Raw genomic sequence first — 24,643 nt, 5'->3', positions numbered from 1 at the left:
AAACCCACTTTCATAATATGGGACCTTTTAATGTAAGTACAAAGCTGTAGCTGGGAGGTGGTTAGCCTAGCTTAGCATAAGGAAGCAGGGAGACAGCTAGCCTGACGAAGTTCAAAATACCCCCACCAACAGTCTTGTTTGTTTAATCCATACATAAACAGAAATATAAAAGGTGTTTATGCTAAGCTAAGCTAATCACCTCCAGCTTCATACTTAACGCACATGAGCGTGGTATCAATCCCCTCTAACTCTGGGAAAGAGAGCGAATTAGTAAATATAAATTTCAATGAACGTCTCTAACTTGTTATATTGTTGTGATGAGGAATAAGAGTTTCAGTATTAAGATCGTCTGGAGAAAAAATTGCCATTGAATAATTACCTCAAATAATTGTTCCACTGTACTGTCAAGACAATCAGATTTCTGTATGATAGACTATACTATACTACGATAACATACTTAAGTATCTCATAATATTATATATCTCTAATATTCATGTATTATTTTCAGATTGAATGGAGATGTGTGGAGAAAGGAAACGGACTGCAGATTTTTGTGGATGATGTTGAAGTCCCTGTAACAGTTGGTAATGCTCACCACACACATCTGACATACAATGACAACAAGCTGTTTTGTTTTTGTATGAGATGCCATAGTGCAGAAGCAGATAAAAAAAAGCCATTGTACGCAATCCTGTACCTAGGGTTACATAGCAGTTAATAAAAACAATGTATCAAACCCAACCTGCACAAGTATGTATCCATAACCTAAAAGCTGTAGTAGAAAAAAAATCTTGATGTCTTCATTGTTTGACAAATATGTCCTAACTGTCATTCAGGTGTCGTGCACGTGGGTGAGAAGGACTTTGCTGTGCGCTGTATGTCAGTGAATCGCTGTGCAGCGGTGTACGCCAGTGGTCTCCACGTAGTGGCGTGGCGGGTTGTAGGTCAAAATCAGCTGGCGGCCATGGTGGAGGTTCCTCAGACCTTCTACAACCGCACTGTGGGTCTCATGGGTCTCTGGAGCTCCATCCGTTCAGACGATTTCCTCATGTCTGACGGCAGGCTCCTCCCCTCAACAAACCTCAACCCCCCCTCAGAGGAGAGACTGCACGGCTTCGGCTTGTCCTGTGAGTGGAACATACATGCATACAGTTATACTATTTAATCGTGTTCATGACATTGTACAATGTTTGGACTCCCTGAACTGAACATTTTTTTATTAGCCTAATATGAAACATTTATAATAATAATAATAATAATAATAATAATAATAATTTTATTTATATAATACTTTCAAGAATTAAGCACAAAGTGCTTTCCAGATTAAAATATTTACATTACATGTCATTTAGCTGACACTTTTATCCAAAGCGACTTACGATTGCTATTGCACACCTCTGGAGCAACTAAGGGTTAAGTGTCTTGCTCAGGGACACATTGGTTGATGTATCACAGTGGGAATCAAACCCAGATCTCCCACACCAAAGGCATGTGTCATATCCACCGCGCCATCACCACCACAATCAAAGAATCAGAAACCCATGTAAGTTAACTGTTCACACAATTCATTAATGTGAGCTATTTAAATTAGCTGGATACATGGTTAAATGTAATTTGCTCTTACCAGTGTATCGCCGCGTGTACTTCGTACACAGCAATCTCCGCCAGTCGGTCCCACAAATCTAAACATATTCTTTGTAAATCTTTATCATTTCCCGAAAGCACCATGCAGGCCTGCCTTATTGCACGATCCAGTGTTTCTTGAAAACTTGCCATTTTGTGCGTGTAGCTCAATGAACGGCAACACACAGAGAGGGGAAGGTGAGGGACATTTCCGTTGATCCAGACTAGCTGATCTCACACTGAGAGGAAGGCTGTTCCAAAGCCGAGGGGCTGTAACCGAAAATGCACGGTCACCCTTAGTTTTCAGTCTGGTTGGTGGAACAGCTAAAAGGTTTTGATCAGCTGATTTTAGAGGCCTGGCTGGGCTGTAAATTACAGTAGTGAGTCAGGCCTCTCTCCAACTTTAAAGCTAATCCAGTTTGACCTCACATTATCCTGCAGTCCAGTACAATTTCTTTCATGTAGACCTTATATGAGGTGTTTTGCACAGCTACACCTGTCCCTACCATCCTCATCTCTGTACCCGTGTGGATGTGTGTTTCTAGGGGCAGTTCCTGTCCCAGAGAGCCTATTGTTCTCTTCACCTCCTTTGGTTCCACTGGAGCCTGTCTCCTCTGAGCAACTGCTGGAAAGTGTCAGTCCTGCTGAGGTGGAGGGCCTGAGGAGAACCTGTGAAGGCAGCATGCAGTGTGTCTACGACACGCTAGCAACCGGCAGCTCTGAACTGGGCCTGCGGACTCTGGACGCCAAGAAACAATATGAAAATCTGGCTTGGATCTATGGTAAGATGGCTACACTATTTTGGAAAGGTTTTGAATGTTTTCACCATTGCCCTGTACTAATTTGATTGCGGTCCGCTAGGTAACATGCCTCCCATAGTGAAAGGGCCCGCAGTGATCCGCGGTGTCGTCAACTCCACAGTCAACATTCAGATTGTCGCTCAGGACCCAAATGGAGACCCCATCACCTACTCACTGCTCAACCCCAGGCCTCCACGGACTACCATAGGCAGCGGTAAGACACTCACACACTTTTCCCTCAAATCCTTTTACCGAAGAGAGCCCCGGTCCTCAATCGATGTTACAGGTGGCGTAGTCTCGCATTGCCAGACCCTCCTCCACAGCGCTGCGGAGGACGGTCTGACTAGTCCACACAGCATTCCGGGATGGGAGAAAAACGTGCTCTGGTTTATTGGCATTTCTTTAAACCAATCACAACCCTCTTGGGCGGCACTAAGCGCCGGACGGAGCAAAATAGCCTCAGGAAGGAACTTGTTTTGGTGGAACATGTGCTCGTTCAAAAGTTCTTTCAGTCGCGCAACAGAAAACTCAAATTGGACAGATAGTCTAGCTAGCTGGCGTTACTGTTTACATTTGTCAGTAGGATGGCGAGCCGACTGCTGTAGCCAGCAGTCTTTTGGTAGATGGGAAATTTCAGAGCCGAGTCAGTGGATGGATTACACACACAGAGAGACACGCACAGGCACACAGAATGATCTGTATTTTTACTAATATTACTACAAAAAAAACCCGTTGTAAATGTATAATTGTCACCTTTTCTCCAGGTGACGGCATCCTGACATGGACGCCGCTGACCACACAGCCTGTCCAGCTGACCATTAAAGTCAGAGACGAGCTCACCAGCTCCCTGTTCACCCCCATCCTGCACGTCTGCAACTGCCTCAACGGAGGATCCTGCCAGTACGACAGCATCACTAACAACTACCAGCAGGGAACCTTCCAGGTACATTTTTGAGTTGTCCTTGTCATAAATCCAGTGCAACAACTCCCTCACTCTATTCATCACCTGACATACAGAGCTCCATTTGAAAACTTGCCAGTTTGTGCTGATGTTGACCCTGAACAGGTTAGGCTAATTAAATGACCTTATCTGAAAGTATTTAAGTACAATAATAAGGGTGCTTCAGAGCTTCTTTTAATACCGTTCTGTATGAAAAGGCATGAGCATGTAGCTGTCCAACAACTTGCTTCATCAATGGATGACCCCCAATCTAAACCATTTCATTTGACCCACTTAGGTTTAATAATACATAATATAATAATACATGTGTGTTATGTGTAAAAATGATAAAGAACCAACAGCGCATCACATCATTAAATGCTCTCATAGATTTGAGGATGATTTCAAGTGGTAGCACTGGATTAAATCCCTCAGATGACAATAAATAAATGTTGTGATGCATTTTTCAGGAAGTGTTTCTGACCAACTTGGTCAGACACAGACACACAGAAGTCCTGTTGGCTTGTTAGTTTCTAAATACAGGCTGTGTGTATTCCTCTGTGGATAAATCCTTTTGATACTTTCACTGTATTTATGTAGCACATCGACCTGCTTTATAATCGAAGAAGACATGGAAATCTCCCCTTTTTTTTTTTTTTTTTTTTTAACAATATGGGAACTTTAAGGAAATTTGGTCAGGGAAAGAAAAAAGTTGGTTATTCAGATTCACACACAGAGTGTGGGACAAGTTGTATCTTTTTTGAATGTTGCAATATTTTAGTCTGTCTGTCTCTGTTCCTTTCTGTTCATTATTCTTCCCTCTCAGGTGGTAGGGTGCCTGTGCCCAAAGGGATTCAGCGGAAAGTTCTGTGGGAAAACTGCAGACATATGTCAAGGCAAACCCTGTTTTCGAGGAGTGCAGTGCAAGTCAGAGTCAAAGCCTGGCCAGTTCACCTGCGGAGAGTGTCCCAATAATACTGTATCTGGGGGAAAACAGGGATACAAGTGCTTTGAGCATGGTCAGTGGCACTCGTGTCGTCAGGTTTGGAGAAGAAATAAATGAACCCAAACAGTGTAAATAATGTAATTCTTGCTTCTCTGTATACCTTCTCAGACATGTGCAGCCCTCCTTTCCCCTTCCCTTGCCACAAAGATGCCGACTGCCTCAGCACGAAACAAAGCTTCACCTGCACATGCAAACCTGGCTTTACAGGAGACGGAGGCAACTGCACAGGTACTGAACACCCAACACTTCAGTATGAATAACACCATATTTATTTACAATGTTTTGACCGTCTCTGTCTTTATTGTAGATATAGATGAGTGTGCAGCGCTCACAACCTGTCCCAACGCTAAGTTTGAATGTAAGAACAAGCCCGGCTCTGTGGAATGCATCTGTCGATACCAGAAAACCAGGGACACTGATGGATGTGGTATGTGCACAATCATACATGTTCGCTATCATTTAGCCAGCAGCTGACTATTTTATCAGTTACACTCAGTGGTGGAATGTAACTAAGTACATTTACTCAAGTACTGTACTTAAAGGAACACGCCGACTTATTGGGACTTTGTCTTATTCACCGTATCCCCCAGAGTTAGATAAGTCCATACACACCCTTCTCACCTCCATCCGTGTTGTAACTCTGTCTGACACACCCACCGCTAGCCTAGCTTAACCCAGATCCTGGAGGTAACCGGCTCCATCTAGCCTACTGCTTCCAATAAGTGACAAAATAACGCCAACATTTTCCTATTTACATGTTGTGATTTGTATAGTCATAGCGTGTACAAATAACAAGGTCACATGAGACACAGCCATCTTCTAACAGTATACAAACTGGGAACTATATTCTCAGAAGGCGAAGCACTGCTACTTCTGCTACTTGGGCGGAGTGATTTGCTCGTAGCACACGAGAAGCCCCATGGTGAGGAGCAGAGAGTAACAACGGTGCTTTTCAGGCACTAATCACTCCGCCCAAGTAGCAGAAGTAGCAGTGCTTCGCCTTCTGAGAATATAGTTCCCAGTTTGTATACGGTTAGAGGCTGTGTTTCATGTAGGAAAATGTTGGTGTTATTTTGTTACTTATTGGGAGCAGTAGGCTAGATGGAGCCGGTTACCTCCAGGATCTGTGCTAAGCTAGGCTAGCGGTGGGGGCGTCAGACAGAGTTACAACACACACGGAGATGAGAAGGGTGTGTACGGACTTATCTAACTCTGGGGGATACGGTGGATAAGACAAAGTCCCAATAAGTTGGCGTGCTGCCTTAAGTACAAATGTTGAGGTGTTTCTACTTAACTTGAGAGTTTTCTTTTCATGCCACTTTCTACTTCTACTCCACTACATTTCAGAGAGAATTATTGTATTTTTTACTCCACTACATTCGTCTAACAGCTTAAGTTGAGTTTTAGTTACTTTACAAATTAGGATTTTTGCAAACAAAACACATGTAGTTTATAAAATGTATGTATGTATAAAATGACAAAGTATATTTAAACCTTGAATGATATTTTATTATAAATTAGACTACCCAACAATATATGGTTGTACTGTATGAATGTTCACTGTGTGAATGTGACAGGTCATCGTTGCAAATGAGAATATGTTCTCAATCGACTTACCTGGATAAATAAAGGTTAAAAAGTTTCTAAAATCTGAGGATTTTTCTTTTAATACTTTAAGTGCATTTTCCTGATGATACTTATGTACTTTTACTTGTAACAGAGTATTTTTACAGTATGGTTTAAAATTAGTACTTTTACTTAAGTAAATGATAGAAGTCCAAATGGCATTGTTTTTTTCAATTCATTTACTTGGCCCTACAGGGACTGTAGATGCTAAAAATAAACTTCTCTAGTTTCTCTAGTCTCCTATGGGGCTAAAATGTACTTTAAAAGCCACAACCACACAGTACTTGTGCACCTATGCAGGTGTTCTTGCTCATTTTCCCTGATTAGACCTCTTCTTAGAACTTACGTACATTCATGTCATGTGTGGGATGGAGGGTAGCGATGGGAAAGATTCCCATGGTTACGCCTTAATGACATTTAATGACCTTTTTTAAACATACTAGTTGAAGAATAATGAAATATCTTGAAATATCATCGTAAATACGAATATGAAGCCCGCCCCTGACCTTTGCAGAGGTTTAATAAGCCAGAATAAGTGAAACTGCCCGTGTGAGTTGCTTAGCTCTGATAGAGCACATCATGTGCAGTGTAGTTGGAACTCTTAAAATGGCTACACCTATATTATAAACTCTCACTGCAGTGCTAGTTTGTGCATTTCTGAAAAGTGTCATTGTGCTCTACAACAGAGTGCACATGTCCAGTGTGCCACCTGAGTATTTAATGCAGTTCTGAATGATGTGTTTCTCTGCAGGTGACTCTGCCAATCCTCCAGGTAAGACCTCATATATGTTTCCCTCTATGGCTTCATTAGCTTTATCATCTTCACTCGTTCTTTGGTGGTGTTACTATGGTAAACATGTCCATATATGGTAATAAGAGGTCATCACACAGCTGTTGCTGCGGTTCTGTATCTACAGGGTATAATGTGTTCAACGTCTCCATGGGCCGGATGAAGAACAGACCTGATGGACTCCAACAGGTGTGTGTGTGTGTGTGTGTGTGTGTGTGTGTGTGTTTGTTTTTTGTGTGTGTGTTTTTGCCGCGCGTGCCAGTGATGGCTGTTAACACTGATTGCCAGACCCAAACGAAATCTGTGAATTTTTTCTTTTAAAATGTTCAGCAATGATCCAGAATAAAAATCTGTAGTTTGGAGATGTGTTAACATTCAGAGTTTCTTTTTTTTTTTTTTTTATTCTATGGAAAATTCTACTGAAAATTCTGCGGAATTCTGCGTCCGTAGATTCCATGCGGTCCGGCTGATTGGTTACATGTAACAATAATAATATAATTAAATGATAAAAAACAAATTAGATAATCCATTTCTCCATCTTTCTCAGCTAGTGGACATTCTGTCGATGGGTTTCCAGAACAAATTCTACAACGCCAGCAAGAAGGATCCAGTGCAGGGCTCCAATCCCGATGTGACAGAGTATCGTATCAACATGTCCAGTGACACACCCCACTGGTATATCAGAGACTACCTGGCCAGAGTCAGCAGCCACCATGACATCAGTAGCGTAGAAGTTGATGGTAAACTACCAATACTTTTAGTGATTTTTACTTTTGTTCAGCTTCCGCATAATAACTGGAACTAATATGTGGTATAGAGCCCAACAGTGGTTGGTTCCAGAAGTAAAAATCCCATTCATTTTTTTCATAAGGATTTTGATTATTAGCCATGATGTCTAAACCATCCAAAGTAGACTGACCACGAGCTACGAGATTGTGAAACGAAGGTTTATGCCCCTTTAGAAGCCAGAAGTCTGTATGATATCAACCTTGTTTTAAGAAAAAGTGTTTTATTTGCAATGTCATAAATAAGTACTACACTATCCACAAGGACTAGGTGGAGGGATTATATCTCTAACCTGGCCTGGGAACGCCTCGGGATCCCCCAGTCGGAGCTGGTTAATGTGGCCCGGGAAAGGGAAGTTTGGGGTCCCCTGCTGGAGCTGCTACCCCCGCGACCCGACCCCGGATAAGCGGATGAAGATGGATGGATGGATGGACTATCCACAACCTGAAGCGTAACCGCGATGTCTCTGATTGGTGGAGCTCGCTGTTACTGTGGAAATGTTAACCGCACCTGCGGACAGCTATAGCGAGCTACTACACATTCTTGTACCTTTGCCGTTTTTGCCCTTTTCAAAATGTTCGGCAACACTTTACTTGACGGTATCTACATAATAGTGACATGACACTGTCATGAACACATGACACAGTCATGACACAAGAACACCTAACCCTAACCCTAACTCTAACCCTAACCATAACTTGTCATGACAAAAACTGAATGACACTTATTAAAAGAAGCGTTAAGTCATAAACGTTTATGACTTGTTTATAATGTTTATGACACGTTCGTGACAGTGTCATCTCACTCTTATGTAGATACCTTCAAGTAAAGGGTAACCAAATGTTCTTTCGCGCCGAATCAAATGTTTTATGGTCACAATTCATCTTGTAGCTGGTTGGCTTTGTTCCAGGTTTAAAACTCTATATATAAGCATTTAATGAAACGTCAATTGAGATATTGAATGGGGAAATTCACTTCCGGAACCAGAGCCGTTTAAAAAGTGGGCGGACACTGTTGAGCTCTATAAAATACACTGCAACACTTTTTTAATGATGGCAAACTGTTAGCAAGAATACTTGTCTCTCCCACTTGCTGTTGGACTGCCCACACCTACAGATCTGGATGAGTGTAAGGCCAAGGAGGCGATGTGCGCCCACCCTGCCCTCTGCACCAATACTTACGGAGGCTACAGGTGTGTTTGCAATGGCACAACTGATGTGGATAACACCCAGTCCTGTGTGTTAGGTGAGGATCTGAGCATACTTTACATCCATCCTGCAGGTTCAGCAGTGGCTCCAGGGCTAATAAACTGGCAAAATCAATATTGTGTGCTAAACCCATAGAACATTTACTAGATTAAATGAATTCCCTTCATGACGTTTAATAGTGTAGCCATTTTGTAGGCCATGATTTAATAAAAAAAAAAACCTCATTGTATAGTTTTTCACTGACCTGTAAATGACACTCTAACATGTATCCTGTCTTTTCACACTCTTAACACATTCTGTGACTGTCAGGAGAGCATTTTATGGGAATGTTTGTCATGACTTGGTTTGACTTGACCCTTTGCAGGCCGAGACAAGGTGAATGCTATGGAACAAGACTTTTTTCTGGGCCTGGTTCTGGGCATCGGCATCCCTCTGCTTTTGCTGCTGCTCTTGGCTGCACTGGCCTGCTTCTGCTGCTGCAAGAAGACTGTTACCGGAGAGTGAGTTACACCAGGAGAACATTAAGTAGAATCTACAAACAGTTTTTTTTTATTGTATACATATCGTATTTAATGTGCATGACTGACTGAATTATAAAAATGTGGTTATTTTCTTAACTACTGAGTGTTTAGTTGATTATACAATATTATACAGGTTATGTTTGATTGACTCTCCTCCAAAAAACTACACTTTGAGTTAGAAACAGTCCTTGTAGACTTGAAAGGCTGTTTCTGAAACGTCCGTAGCCTTTGGTCATGTTAGATTAACAAAAGATACAATGGTTTCCAATGGTGACCCAGTTTTGCAGAGAAAAAGAAGTATCAAAACATCCATAGAAAAATTCTCAAACCACTTAGGCAGAAAAATCTATTTCTGCTTTTTGAAACCATAACCTCTGTTCCAAAAAGTCACATTTTTGCCAAAATATGGCTAAATACAAACCATCTATTTGTCTCTAGCTGCACACAACTACGCTTTAATGTGTTCCTTGTTTTTGAATTATCGCACAGGCCGTTCCTCAATCACCCACGCCAGGTTTCTCCGTGATTGGCCACATAAGCACAGACTCTTAGCATCAGTGCTTGTTCTTTTGGCATCACCCTACTGCAATACTTAATGTTTTTTGCCTCACGAGTAGTAAGGATCTAAGAAAAGCAATGTTGTCTCAATTGTCTTCTGGTGTGCAGAGAGCATCACACATCAGTCATGTTTTCTGGGATGTAATGAGCATTACAGCCTCACTCCAGCCATGCTAAGACTACGTTTCTAGTCACACGCACCTTCAAAACAATGGCTAAACCAGTGGCCGTGCATTAAGCTCTAATGAATAGTGTTTAGGTGGGTCAGCAGCCCCTTTAGGCAGGGCGTGGTAGGGTTCATTGCAGGTCATCACAAAATATATTGCTGCAGAGGATGAACAGACCACACACACACACACACACACACACACACACACACACACACACTCACTCAGTGTTTCAAGGTACAGTAGTCAAGTAGGTCTGCCCAGAGACAATCCTTTAAAGCAATTTAAAGGCTTTAAATCTTGTCCTCCGTACTGCTGCTGCAGCACTGCCTTCTTGTATTTAACTTCTCAGTTGGAGGAAGAACTGCCCACTCTCTTACTATATTAAACAAAAACACTTCCTACTAACAGCTTAGTCCGAGTTATGAAACGGCACTAGGGTAACACTGACAAATGTTTGCAAATGGAATATACAGTAAACCAAGGTAATGATGAGGGCAACACATCGACAGATCAGAGGTGCTGTTAGCTCACAGGAAAGCGGCTAAAACAGCATAATAAAAATCAGTGCTGTCATTTCCTACAGAAATAGTTTGACTTTTTGGAAATATTTGCATACTTGTTGAGAGTCAGATGAGAGAATTGATACCACTCTCATGTTTGTATGCTAAATGTGAAGCTACAGCCAGCAGCCAGTAAGCTTAGCTTAGCATAAAGACAGGAAACGGATAGCTTGGCTCTGTCCAAAGGTAACAAAGTTGTGTCTACCAGCACCTCTGAAGCACATTAATTAACATATCTTGTTGTTTGTTTAATCTGTAGCAAAAACGTAATTTTAAAATGTCACATGGTTGTACTGTATGGGCCGTGGATGGGATCAGTAACTTCCTTTTTGTATGGATTAAACAAAAACATAAAGTGATATACATCATGTTAATTAGTGAGCCTTAGGTAAAGTTAGGCAGATTTTGTTGCCTTTGGACAGAGCCAGGCTAGCTGTTTCCAGCCTTTATGCTAAACTAAGCTAAGCTACGCCACTTCTTCCAATCTTCTTATCTTACACTGCAAAATGTCAAACTATTATATTATACCAAAACATGTGGTGTTTGCAGTTGTGAGAAGGGGTGCATTTTCTAGCGAGACCACACAGACTGAAAAGTCAGTTACAACAAAGAGATCTGAATTACTTAACCACACTTTCAGTTGCACATAGAAAAATATCCGATCACAGTAGGATTTTAATACAAAGCTCAATGTACCATGTTGAATGAAAACATGCTGTAACTGCTAAAGAACATCTCGTATCCAGATGCATGTGTGCGTGCGAACGTGCATTGCAGAGCATCATAATGTGCATGTGTCCTTGGCCCCAGCATGTGTGTACAGATGTATGGCATCTGGGCAAGGTGTTAGTGGGCCATAGAGACACATAATCCCCCTGATGTCTGGCCTGCTTACTCTGCCATCAGTGAACTAGACCCTATGGATATAATGGCCTGGGTTGGCTCCAGCATTGTGGGATTATGTTGTTAGGTTAGAGTGAATAAGCAAAATGTAGGGAAGAGATTATGCTGTTGTCTTTAATGAGACAGAGAGATAGAGATACTTGGATTATGTGTTATGATATAATAAGATCCCAGATGTATGTGATGTGGTGGAGCAGGAATGATTTGAATTAAATGTTTCCAATGTTCCCATTAGGTATCATCAAATGTAGGTTTTTACAAATGTTTGGCAGCGTTGTATCTATAAAATACTATAAAATCAGCATGATATAGAAAATATCTGGACCTTGACTACAATTTGAGCTAAGCTTCAGTTAGCTTGAATACATTTCACAACATTAACTGTAATCACCTTTTATATTCTTATATTCCTTATATTCACAGACTGTTTCATGATACATCAGGTTGCACAGCCTGTACCTTATTATCAGAGAGGATTATACATATTTGCACAAAGAACTACCATAATGATATACAATCCAAAACATCTGAACTGCAAATCAGCGAGTCTGGAGAAGCGTTTTCAGGATGTTTGTTTCATGTTTTTAATCAGCTTTACCCACAGTTTTCAGCATCTTTCTACAGAATATCTAGGCTAGAGCCTGCATGAATATTCATAAGTCGCTGAGTACTCCACAACAACTGCTGCCCATCCAAACATTTCCATAAATTGCCTGAAATGATTGTCTACTGTGAAGATGGAGAATTATAGACAGCACTAATCAGAGCCAGGAATTCACTGCAAAAGTTACAAAATGTGCAGAAAAGTAACTTGTGGCATTGACGGAAATACAGTATATCACCACTATTAACAGTTTTACAGTGCATAATGATGCACATGGTACAGGTCGAAGACATGAACTTAAATGCAGCTCAAGAGAAAAAGAAAAAGTATAAATAATATAATAAAATAATATGGATACCACTCAACATATTTGCCACTTGACTGCAGTGTTAGTATAAGTAAACTATAACTAAAATGAAAATAACTAAAACTCAATTGTGTGGTTAAAAAACTAGTTTTATTTTTTTAGCTCTAATATTTCACTACTGAAAAAAAGGAGACAGCATGAATTTACGTCAACTCTCGTGACATTGAACCACAGAAATTGAATGGACCTGACCTGTGTCGTATTTTCTTCACATCGGACACTAAAGTAGCGCAAAGATGAAACATTAAACATCATGGCTACTCTCCAAACATGTATTCTGTATGTATATGTAGTATATGTAGCTGCAAACATTATACCTGGCCCTGACAAAAACAATATGTGTTTTCTTCCAGCCTCCAGCACATGATGCCAAACTACATCCAGGAGCAGTACAACCCTCCGCCCTTCAACTACTCCGACCCTGCCCTGCACTACATTACTCACAGCAGCCCCCGGATCCTAGACCACTACATACCCAGGCAACACCACAGATAGTACATACTAAAACCACATACACATACTGTACATGCAATTAAACACACACAAAGAAAATGCACAGGCTTCTAAACACAGCGCAAGCACTTTTGGAGCCACTGTATATGCTTTATAAAGACAAGATGAATGACTCTTATTTATATCGTAACAAACAAGTAATTCAACCTGAGTGACTTTTAAAGCCAATTATTTCCAATCCTCTCCGCTGAGCAATGGACCTGCCAAGTTTAAACTGGAAGTTTTTTCGCCAGGACAACAGTTTACAGTCAGAGTCTGACCCAGCAGAACTCAAGAATCTTTTGGCTTGAGACAGTGATGAAAAGTAAACCACTGCAGTGGTCTTTAGTTTCCAGCTGATACTAGGCCAACAGCCTCCTTGATAGCAACATTAGCATCAGGCAGAATACCTGGCGTCAGGCTCCTGCCCTTGATCCAGTGCATTATGGTTCTAGTCCAAAATGTACAGTAACGCATTCATATTTGATTCACTCATAATCACCAAAAGACATAGTTAATTCAATGTATGTGTTATTATTTTTGCCAACACACAATCCATTAAAAAGTAAGTGACGCGGTTTTTTAAAAGCATTCATCCCACTTTGGGATTACACTCTGAATGATTGTCCATTGCTGGATTGTGTCCCAGTTCATTTAACACAGCAGAGTATTTCAGTGTTTTAACTGGCAGCTGTCTTTTGTGAGGCTGGACTGTCACTGCAAGTTAAAAGACAATGTGTAAATATAATGTAAATCATTAAAAGTGCCACTTCAGTAACATTGTGCTGGGCTGTGATGTTATTTCAAGAACATAGCAACTTGGATGTTGGTGTTGTAACCAACATGTCACTTTACTAATGGGGGAGCAGAGTGTGATTGTGGCTTTCGGTCCAGGTCCAATCCTTACCAACTCTAGGGGTTTTCTCTGCAGCTCACCCTGACCTCTGACCTCCCACTGGAGAGGCAAATGAATACCACATTTGTCATTTACCTGCAAGCTGCTGATAGTTAAAAAGATCCCACAGTGTAAAAATATATGTAAGTGCTGTTGGGTATTTTAACCTAAAACAATGCATCATGTCTTCTAAGATAATGTTTTCAAAGTAAAATCTTGATCTGCAAAGTAATACATGTGGTGGAGAAAAATGACAAGCCTTTCCAGTGGTGGAAGATAAACTCAGATCCTTTACTTAAGTAAAAGAAGTAATAGTCCCACGTGCATGTTATGGCTGGGTTAAAATAATCGATTCTCCAATTAAAATCCATCTCTGTTTGAGTGATCCGATATTGATTTAAAAAATACAGAAACCGATCTTTTAAAGCTATAGTGCGTAGTTTCTGTCGCCCCCATGACAACAAAACTGTCGGCGCGTCCACATGATACAAGCCGAGCAGCTGCTCATAGCCAAGGAGGACACGGAGGATTAAAAAAAACATGATGGACTCTTCAGAAGAGGTCATTATCTTCCCTTGAGTTTCTGCGTGGGAAAGTCACCGGACTCCACAATCTTCTGAACATAGCCATACTGAGAAATCCAGAGAGAGTTGTGTGGAGCCGATAGTCTGGATTAGCTTTGTAGCAACTCATTTGGCAATGGCTTGAATGTAACGGACGTTCATTAATATCAAAATGTTACGCACTAAAGCTTTAATATGTTTTTATATGGTGTTGACGATTGCTGTAGTTTGTCAATCAACTTCAACTAAATATATACAAGTTCTACACACAGTCCAACTGGAACACAACCATAACAGTGACAATGACATGTACCTGTTAGTCGTGTTAAGTAAAAAGTACTTTAAAATAATTTTTTGATGGTTAATTCCTAATGTAAACAGTAACCCGGTGCATTTATGCTGCTTGTTTGTACAATTTACATCATAAGTTCTCTGAGAATCTCTTTTATATCCAAGAAAAATTGTTATTGTAACTGAAAATTCCCTAAACTAATTGAAATTGAATCGGAAATATAATCGAAATCAAATCGACTGGGCAAATCATTGGCGATATCCAGCCCTAGTAAAATACTCTTTTACAAATAAAAAGTCCAAAGACAGTGGCCTGGTTGGCTCAGTTGGTAGAGCAGGTGCACAATATAGAGGTTTACTCCTCGATTCAGCGGCCGCAGGTTCAACTCCGACCTGCGGTCCTTCTCTCTCCCCTTTCATGTCTTTATCTGTCCTGTGGAATTAAAGGCCTAAAATGCCCAAAAAAACATCCCTATGTAGAATTACCCCTTCAGAGTGTTACATTATTATACATATCATGTTATTGGATTATTATTGCTGCATTAACATGTAAGCAGCTTTTAATGTTGTAGCTAGTAGAGGTGGTGGACCTAATTATACTACTTTATATGCTATTGCATAGTTTAATCTATCAAGTATGTTGTGCAAGTTCATGTGTGTTGATCATATGTTTTGTATCTTTATGCGCCTGCAAAGTAACTGTAGCTGGTAGATAATTGTAGTGAAGTAGAAGGAGCATACAATGGAAATACTCAAGTAAAGTACAACTATCTCAAAATTGTACTTCAGTAAAAGAACTTGACTAAATGTACTTGTGCTTTTTCCATAACTGCATCTACAATAATTAGCATTCCTTTTACCACATCGATCCAGTTCTTCTTTTATGACAGCTTCCTGCAGTTCCTTCTCCAGCCACCAGGTGTCACGGCTGAGTCTTCCACATAAGGCAGATGAATCACAGTTGTTAATGGGTAGGGTTTAAGCAGAAACACAGCTTTGAACGCACACACAGTCCCACACATACACACACATGCACAGACGACTAGACACCTGCTCTGCAGCCTTCATCTGGAAGTGGCCACAGCATGCGGGTGGAGCCCGCTGCACCCTGCAGAATGAGATCATCTGAGGGAGGCGTGGAGCGAGGCAGCCCTGCAGGTCCCTGCCACTGCAGAGACAGACCTGGCCTACGCTTCCGCCAGGGTCAAGGACAGGGTGCTGCTAAAACACTCAGCCCCTGTCACTTCCTTATTGTGGTTACGCACTAAAGCTCTAAACTACCCCTGCATTACCCTCTGCGGTGCTTCTCCGTTCCACTGGTTTCACTTCCTACAGGTCTGACTGAGAGAGTCAACTGATGTTACGCCACAACACTATATATAGGATTCGTAGAGAAAACTTCTGGAAAGAAAAGAAAGAATCCATAGCAAGTAGAGCTCCTGACACCTGTTATAGACAAAGGCACAGCTAACCGTGAAGAACAGCCACTGAGGATGAAATCACCTTGGCAAGGAAGCTTTTTAGTGCCACACTTCTGGAAGGTTCCAGGCAGCACTGTTTCATGTGCTGCTGAAGGCTGCAGTGTTTGAACTCCAGCTCCATACTGACTGCAGCAGACAACCTGGAGGCAAGCCAGTGAGGAAGGGAGAGTGACAGAGTTAGATAGAGACAGAGACAGAGAAAGAGAGAGAGAGAGAAAGGACAGGAGGGAAATGAAAAGGGAGAGAAAGAGAAGAGCAACAGCAGGGATTCTATTTGACAGCCAGTAAGTGGTTTTGTCCCTCAGATCCCCTCAAATAAAACAACTGATGTGCAGGTTTAGAGGTGCTTGATGATCTAGCACCATGGGCCTCAAACAGAAACACGTTTGGGGGGGATAGAAAACTAAGTGCATGCTTAACATTACAGTATATCCATTTCATCACAACATGATTGAAATAGGCAGGGAATAGAAGGCCCGACAAAATCCTCTTAGCCGATTTGAGGCCATTAATCATTTCTGCCTCATGATGTAATTTTGGAAAACATGTCATTTCTCAGTAACAGGTAGGCCGGAATGACGATGGGATTGGCTCATGTGTGCGGCTGGGCTGTTGTTGGCCCTTGAACGGCTAATGCCCTTATTGCATGGCTGTAAAACCATTCACGCTTACTCGGAGTGGTTTGCTGGTTTAACTTTATCCATTGACTAGGCCAGACCTTTGGCCAGTGTATGCTGGGAAACAGCCGAAATTGCCCGAGAGTCATAAAAAATACATGCATACATGAAGACGCCCCTTCCCTGTTGTATTTACCATCAGTGCAGAGTATAAGGAAGCAATTGCACAGAGGCATATAGGCTTATCTCACATATGCTGTACACACGTGAATGTTCAAATTCAAAAGCAAACAGATGCTAGCCTGCCTGTGCACAGACATGCACACTCACACAATGCAAAGGTCTTTTAACTTACAGTAGCTTGACATCCATGACGCACATACAGTACGAGTGCAACGACTGCCATTCTCTCCCATGAAAGGTGATCCACTCCCTTGGCAAAGAACCAGCAGGTGCATTACAAAACCTCATACATTAATAATGGTGTCGGCGTCTTTCAGTTACACAGGTAAACATCTTCTCATATTTGTCACCAGCTCTTCATCGCTCGAAGTCCTCACAAGTCACTTAGGTATACAAATTAGCCTTCTCTTGAAGCTTTTTGCTTGAAAGCTGCTTTATTGTCAACTATGATTGTGCAATAACACTACACTGCACAGTGCATCTCACGTGCTGTGTGCCATACCGCCCCCATCACACCTATCGCCACCCCAAAAATTGAACTGACCCACATGGTAGGTTTTTCTGCAAAGGGAACAATGCTAACGGCTATCGGTGGGAGTCATATTACAGGTCATTGGGAGGTGACATAAATAAAGATGGAGGGGTGACTTCAGCCTTTGCCTCTGCTGAACAAGAGTGAGCTTTGACCCCTGTGTTATGAAAAATGAAAGCTGCTGTTTTATAAAAATGTTCTGGGCTGGGCTGTGTCCGATAAGGACTCATTATGTGAGGCAGTCACACATTAACAGAACTGATAAGAGGAGGGGAAACATAGTAGTTAGCATAGTGCACAGGTATACGCACACACATGGATTAATCGAAGTAAAAAAAAGAATTAGTTAACATAACACCTAACATTCATAATGCAAAAACAACAGTGATTTAGGTCTTCCTTGGCTTACATCGTGGAGGTGGTTTCAGGTTTTATAGACCATTAAGTCACGTCTCCTGGGTCCCTATTCATATCAGCCTCCAAGATAAAATCACCTTAGGCCTGGAGAAGGTCTTCTGAGACCTGCGGCTCATTAAAGGTCGTCATCAACCAACCGAACAGCTGATTCTGCAAATTGGGTATAGGGTGGCTATAGAAACTGGACAGGAGGACCGAAGTAGAAAGGTATTCTGATTTAGAAGTATTTATGACCCAACAGTAAACTATTGTCTCTTAACAACTGTTTTATTGGAGCAATTCACAACAGAGGTTCTATAATGTCTAACCCATGAATACTAAAAAAAATGCAGTTAAGGGTTCATGGCAACTACATATTAGGATCTAAGTTGTTCACATTTTACAGTTTTTTTTTCAGAGAGGCAAAAGGTGAATTTATACAGCTCCACATACATGTTGTTCACACATGCTCCAGCTTATCTGGTTCTTGTGACAGGCCTGTGTGCTATCACCTTTGGCATTACATAATCTGAACAGTGACAAAAACCCTGTAGCAAAAAAAAAAAAAAAACAGATTCAAAGGAAAAGAATCCAATGTGCTCCAGATTAGGTAGGTTGGGGGAAAAAAAAGCCTGGCTGATTCTAAAGCTGCTCAGCAGATCACATGGCACAAGCAGCATCACCTCTACAAACGCCGCAGATGGAAGTGGGAACCACTTTGGATCCTCTGTTCTTACATCTACGTGTGAGATATTGAGCTTTTCACAATCCCTACTATCTACTTGTAGTACTTATAGTGTGGCATATGTGTCTAATAATAAGAGAGGCAGTAGAATTGGGAGGAATGGGGGGGATTGGGACATGCAGATTCTAGTAGATTTTCTGAGTGGTTCTTCCAATCCTTCTCCTTGCACATCCCTATCCACCCTCCTCCATCTTCTCCTCAGCAGCTTCCATGGGATTAGGCCAGAGACAGGTGGTCACTGGGTGATCAGTCAAGCTATCAGATACTCCCATCCACACCAGCCAGCTCAATTAGACCTTAGAATCCACAGTCGCTGGACCCACAGAAAGTCCAGTCACATATCACACATCTAAGTGTGCATGCACACAGACAACACACACATGCACAGACTTATTACAAACTATTACGCTCAAACACTTCAGCACTGACAATGCATATCAGTATGCATAACATTTAAAGTGATGAAGTCGACTTGCACAGCAGACAGGAGGAACTTTGGTCAGGAGCCACACTGAACTACACACTATATCGCAGTCTGTGGTAACCTTGTAACAGCAATTAAAAAAAGCATGGGTATCAATCTGCTAATGAATACCACAAGAATGATTCACCTAAACTGGGTCAGTAATATCCCAGTTGCGGGTAACAAAATACGCTCCTGGTAGCTACTTATCAAAACTATCTTCTTGGGTCTCCCTAAAAATGATGCCCATATGTATACACACTGTCCAACAAGCTTGTCTGCTATGCCTGTGGCACTGACTGGGATGTCTATGGACAAGATGCAGCGGCAGCGCAGACCATGGGAGTGACGCATTGCAGGTACAAACACACCAATCAGAGAGCGCGATTTCTTTCCGCTACGTCTTGAGCCCCATCACAGAGTAGCAGAAAGTATTCATACACCGTTATGTAGACCACCAGCAATACGCAATATAATTTCTAATATCGACGCCACAACCTTCAGGCAGTGGTACTTACACATTGCAGGTGTTTCTTGATTTTCTTGTATAACTAATGATTTATTTAAAAGTGTCTTTAATTAATTTAATAACTGAGGAAAAGGGAAGTTGGCGGAGTGATATTGAAAAGAGGAGGAGTTTAGGATAGCCGTTAAAGGCGAGTCCAGTTGCTTCTTCCTCAGTGTGTTCACAGAGATTGTCAGTTCGTTTAGGCTTTGGTTTGTTACGGATTTTGTCGTGAACCAGCCGCTACATCTACATCGAAATGGTAAGAAAATTGAATTTTCTCTCAAGTCTAGAATCGTTTGACATTCCCATAGCAGTTGTGTTCTGTTTTATGTGCGAAGTTAATGTCAATAAAACGTAACGTCACCAGTGGCTAAGCTGAATCCATGTAAACTACCGCGGTGCTGGGCGAATAAATGACAGCTTGCTAGTTGCTAGGTAATGCTAGCATGTTAGACAAAGCTGAAGTTAGCTAAAGCTGCGTTGGTCTGAGTAATTTCAGTAACGTCAAGTTCCTACCCGTAAGCGCAGTAACACTTTATTTTTTTTCATTTTATTTTTTTTAAGTGCAGTCACACTTAAAACAGCATCATAGTTAACAGTTAAGTCCCCTAATGTTTCTACAAGCCTATCAGCGTTCTGACGTCAGCGTTAATGTTGGCTTTGCTAACTTGTGATGGTGGCCGAACATTCGTCCGTTTTGTCAAATACTTAGTTAGCTAAGCTACTAACGTTAGCATCTTAGGTGCTGATTGGGAAGTAGCGAATGTTGTGACTCTGCCAACCGATGCCTTGCCTGTGAAGACTGCTAACGTAACTGTTGTATTATTAGCTATATACATACACTTTTTGCTGAGTGTATAACGTGGTGTTACTGTAAGCCAGCATATAACGGTGGCTAGCTAACTCTAGCCTTTCGTAGCTAACATTTACCGCCAAATTGTATGTCGTCCATTATCTATGGTGAAGTTGGCGTCATCAATCATTCAAATGTAGATAAATCTTACTTAACGTGTGAAGGACACGCCGTGACGTTACTTTTCCCCCTTAATATTTATGCGGTCCCCCAAGTTAAGTAACAGTTAACAAGATTGTTAACCCACACGGAAACGCCTGTTCTCTGTAACGTTAGTTACAGATAGCGACACGGCTAACGTTATTGCAACCTCCAGAATAATTACCAGCGTAGACATGTTTAAAATGAGTGGCGGCCCTAACTTTGATGCCATTGATGTTGTATGTTGGTAAAGCTAATTCTGGATATGTTTACATCTTGTATTTTACAGGCTGATCAGCTTACAGAAGAGCAGATTGCTGGTAAGACATCCCTGCATTGATCTACTTCTTTCTCATATCCTGCAAAGTGGCCTGCGTTATGGATCCTTGCATCCGTTGCAGTGGATTTATACTTATGCCTTTTAAGGCGTTCCACCGGACTGCTTACTGGTCATAAAACCGGAATGAATGAAACTGCTGTTGCTTGTTGGCTCTGAAGTGCAGAAGGACTCCCTCATGGAAAACTTTGCATTTTCATGGTTGCCATGTAATATATGATGTAATCTGAATGGGTTGTGTATTCTGGCTGTATGTTGGCAGTCACCTTTTACATGCTGTGCATGATGTGTCCTTTGCCCTGGGTGTGTTCTCATTAGATGGAATGAGTCAAGAACAATTGCAGTAGCAACTTTGGCTTGGTGTACTTGCATCCCATGATATCCCAACATGAGACCTAGATGTTGTAATCTAAATCATGCAGGTGTGTGTCAAGACATTGCACCACAATGTGCTCAGGGACACTTGCTGTTATGTATGCAGTGTATGTCTAAAATGTGGCACAGTTGTAGTGGTTTCCCAGATTATATCTCCCAGTTTTTGTTTACTTCAGTTTAGCTCTCAGGTTTCACAATGTGCTGATAACTCTAGCTGTATTTCGATGGTATCAGCTTGTAGTTGCTTGACGTTCTGCTGATGTGTGCCAGATTGTCAGTTTGTACAAACTGCATGACATGGCCATGCACTACAGTGATTAAATATATAAACGCAGTGATGTGGAGTTTTAATGGCCTGTACCAAAGGGATTAGCTATGCTCCCCCCACGACATTTCCTGCGGTTGATGCAGGCCTTTCCTCATAACAAAGGGTGTTGCCTGTGTGTTTGACCCTATAAATTGTAGGGCAGGTTGTAGTGTGTGTTTTCCCCCTCTCTCTCTCTCTCTCTCCTGACACGAGCTACTGCATGCCACTACACATTGCCCATTGGCCTCATCACACTTGATGTGTGTTATCGTTCCTCATCCCTCACGGCTCACCAAACCACACAGGCGGTAGTTTGCTGCTGATGTATCCTGACTGCCCTGCTGCTTGATCTCTTGGTCGCTACCCATGTTTAGCCAGAAACGACTACAGTTGAAACTCAAAACAGAAGGGCTCTGTGGCTAGTTTATAACTGAAACATAAGTGATGTAACTCCCTGAGTATGGAGCCAATTCAGGGTTTGGCTAAATTGGTCGACTTAAGGATGAGGAGTTATGCAAGGTGGTCAGACAGCATTTACATGGCTTTTAATCTGTCTAATTGATTCTGCCTTTTACAGCATTTTTAAATATTACAGCCACATCTTTCATCCTACATCTTTCCAGTTCTGCTGTGTTTTGTATATCTAGCTATAGGTGTGACATCTCTGCCTAACTAAAGAAGCCCATCTACTTTTTTTGCAATCAGAGTTCAAGGAGGCATTTTCGCTCTTTGACAAAGATGGCGATGGCACCATCACCACCAAAGAGCTGGGAACTGTCATGCGCTCTCTGGGCCAGAACCCCACAGAGGCAGAGCTGCAGGACATGATCAATGAAGTGGATGCTGATGGTGAGAACTCAATCTGGCTTCAAAACCTGCTAACAAAATTACTTTGGACGTGCTAGATGGAAATCCCTCATCAATGTGTTTGTTTTTTGTTTTTTTCCTTCAGGAAATGGAACGATAGACTTCCCAGAGTTTCTGACCATGATGGCCAGGAAGATGAAGGACACAGACAGTGAGGAGGAGATCAGAGAAGCATTCCGTGTCTTTGATAAGGTAAATGCTGTCTGCGCTCCCACATGCACATATGCATGTGTGTAGCAGTTTTTAAAATGCTTACTGACTGATGTCACTTCCAGGATGGCAATGGATACATCAGTGCTGCTGAGCTGCGCCATGTGATGACAAACCTTGGGGAGAAGCTGACTGATGAAGAAGTGGACGAGATGATCAGAGAAGCAGACATTGATGGAGATGGACAGGTCAACTATGAAGGTTGGTAGATGTTGCAGTTTCTATTTTTGACTCCGTTTTGGTCACTCATTGGATACAGTGTTGCAAAATATATATATATATTTTTTTCTTCTCCCCCTTTTCCCTCCTGCAGAGTTCGTACAAATGATGACGGCGAAGTGAAGGGCTTGTACAGATTTCGTATATAAATAATTTGCCTTTTTTTTCTTTGTGTAATTTATCTGTAAAATCTTAATAGCCCCCTTCGTCCCTGCCCCTTCTGCTGTCCAAAGGAACTGCATGTAAACTGCATAGGCTCTTGTCCCATGTCCCTTTTCTTTTGCGGTCATGTTTTGGAGTGACGGAATGGTCATACAACCAGATGCCTGTGGAGGCCCCTGGGAGCCGGAGAACTTCGAATCTTCCCGTCTTGTGTGCTCGGGGCCACTCCACGCATGGCGACATTGGAAACCTGTCAGCTGGTTGTCACTTGGCAACACTGTTGTCATGGAAACAATGTAGAGGCGTTTAAACTCTGCATGGACTACGGACAAAGTATATATTGTAATCTCTCAGCATTGCACTACTGCAAAAAAATGACACGGGTGTATCTCCTAGGTACTCGTACAAACTTTTTTTTGTATCTGCTGTTCTATATACCAGAAAACGACTAATCTTACCATGCTTTTTAATGTTTTACTCACTACTTTTACTTTTAGTTTTTTTTTTTTTTAATGACTTCTGGTCATGCCTCAAATAATCCATTCCAAGTTGTATATTTTTGTTTTCCAATAAAAATTACAATCTACCCGGTTTTGAAAATTGTCTTTTCTCAGTTATAATGGATCCTTGAGTTTGTATACCCTGTAATAATTCCCATTTTTGTATTGAGGACAGGATGCTCCGTTTTTGATAGGCTTTTTTTTTTTTTCTTGCTTAGAATACATATGAAATGTTTAACATTTTTAAATTAAGTGTCCCCTGTTAATTTCCAAAAGCACTGAGGAGCATCAGCCAATGCCTCTTAAGCTTCAGATAAGCTCAGATCAAATCTGTATCGTCATAAAATAAAAGCACTGAGTGGGATCAAAGGCTTCTATTTTGAAGTGCACACAATGGTACTTGACGTTGGATTAGCCTTGTACTGTACTGTCCCATTCTGACTACATAGGCCATGCGTTGTCTGCTACTGTTGGCACAGCACCATGTAGAAGCTGACTGCCTCATGTCTTACTTGGCATTTGCCCACAATCACGAGGTGCAGGTGATTTTGAGCGTGCATCAGAAACCATGGTGTAAATAGAGGTGTACCTGTTTCTTTTCTTTTTTATTATCTTCTGATTATTGAGTTTGTTACAGTAGCTTGCAGAGATACTAAGTTTGTTATTTTGATGAATGACAAAATAAAGCTCTATTGTGGACCTCAGCTCTGTCTCCTGTGTGAATTTTAGGTTGTGCTCTTGATCCTATACAGCGGTTGGACTCCTGCTTTGTTTAATAAAGCTATGTGCTGGTTTTGACTATCCATTGGAGTAGCAAGGGCTGCAGTTTGTGGCTTGGTCAGTCATGCATATTCAGGTGTTCTGTGGATACACATTTAAACATTTAGAGCATTATAAAAGCACAAGTAACAACTGTACACTGAAATGGTCTTATTGTAAAGAGGGAATCTACTTAAGTAACCCCAATTTGATTATAATCTGGTGTGTAGCAGAACAAAATATATATAATGCAATATCCCTTTATCAGAGTCTGCATAGGAACAG

General features: G+C 41.5%; 2 protein-coding genes across 2 annotated transcripts in view; both read left to right on the top strand.

Annotated features, from left to right (window-relative positions):
- The window catches only part of LOC144532787 (uncharacterized), a 30,957-nt gene extending 17,241 nt beyond the window's left edge, over positions 1–13,716 (top strand). The window contains exons 11-24 of the mRNA XM_078273724.1: positions 509–584; positions 837–1,127; positions 2,169–2,405; positions 2,485–2,637; positions 3,188–3,366; positions 4,190–4,382; positions 4,478–4,597; positions 4,677–4,796; positions 6,747–6,767; positions 6,913–6,974; positions 7,333–7,525; positions 8,688–8,816; positions 9,144–9,279; positions 12,816–13,716. Of these exons, the coding sequence (XP_078129850.1) occupies positions 509–584; positions 837–1,127; positions 2,169–2,405; positions 2,485–2,637; positions 3,188–3,366; positions 4,190–4,382; positions 4,478–4,597; positions 4,677–4,796; positions 6,747–6,767; positions 6,913–6,974; positions 7,333–7,525; positions 8,688–8,816; positions 9,144–9,279; positions 12,816–12,957 (2,052 nt within the window). The 3' untranslated portion in view covers positions 12,958–13,716. The remainder of the gene's footprint in view (positions 1–508; positions 585–836; positions 1,128–2,168; positions 2,406–2,484; positions 2,638–3,187; positions 3,367–4,189; positions 4,383–4,477; positions 4,598–4,676; positions 4,797–6,746; positions 6,768–6,912; positions 6,975–7,332; positions 7,526–8,687; positions 8,817–9,143; positions 9,280–12,815) is intronic.
- Positions 13,717–19,778: 6,062 nt separating this feature from the next.
- Positions 19,779–24,303, top strand: calm2a (calmodulin 2a (phosphorylase kinase, delta)). The gene is made up of 6 exons (XM_078272976.1): positions 19,779–19,887; positions 20,912–20,942; positions 22,347–22,490; positions 22,594–22,700; positions 22,784–22,919; positions 23,032–24,303. Exons 1-6 carry the CDS (start codon positions 19,885–19,887, stop codon positions 23,058–23,060), a joined length of 450 nt encoding a protein of 149 aa, XP_078129102.1. The 5' UTR covers positions 19,779–19,884; the 3' UTR covers positions 23,061–24,303.
- The last annotated feature ends 340 nt before the right edge of the window (positions 24,304–24,643 follow it).

The sequence above is a fragment of the Sander vitreus genome, chromosome 17, assembly GCF_031162955.1.
Source record: "Sander vitreus isolate 19-12246 chromosome 17, sanVit1, whole genome shotgun sequence".
Taxonomy (NCBI): Eukaryota; Metazoa; Chordata; class Actinopteri; order Perciformes; family Percidae; genus Sander; species Sander vitreus.
Note: the sequence above shows the minus strand (reverse complement) of the source record. Positions and strands in the feature narration are given on the sequence as shown.

What these genes read in the sequence shown, in the direction of transcription:
- calm2a (XM_078272976.1), top strand. An exon ending in TACAGAAGAGCAGATTGCTG is followed by an intron (nt 20,943 to 22,346) that starts GTAAGACATCCC and finishes TTTTGCAATCAG; the next exon opens with AGTTCAAGGAGGCATTTTCG. An exon ending in CAATGAAGTGGATGCTGATG is followed by an intron (nt 22,491 to 22,593) that starts GTGAGAACTCAA and finishes TTTTTCCTTCAG; the next exon opens with GAAATGGAACGATAGACTTC.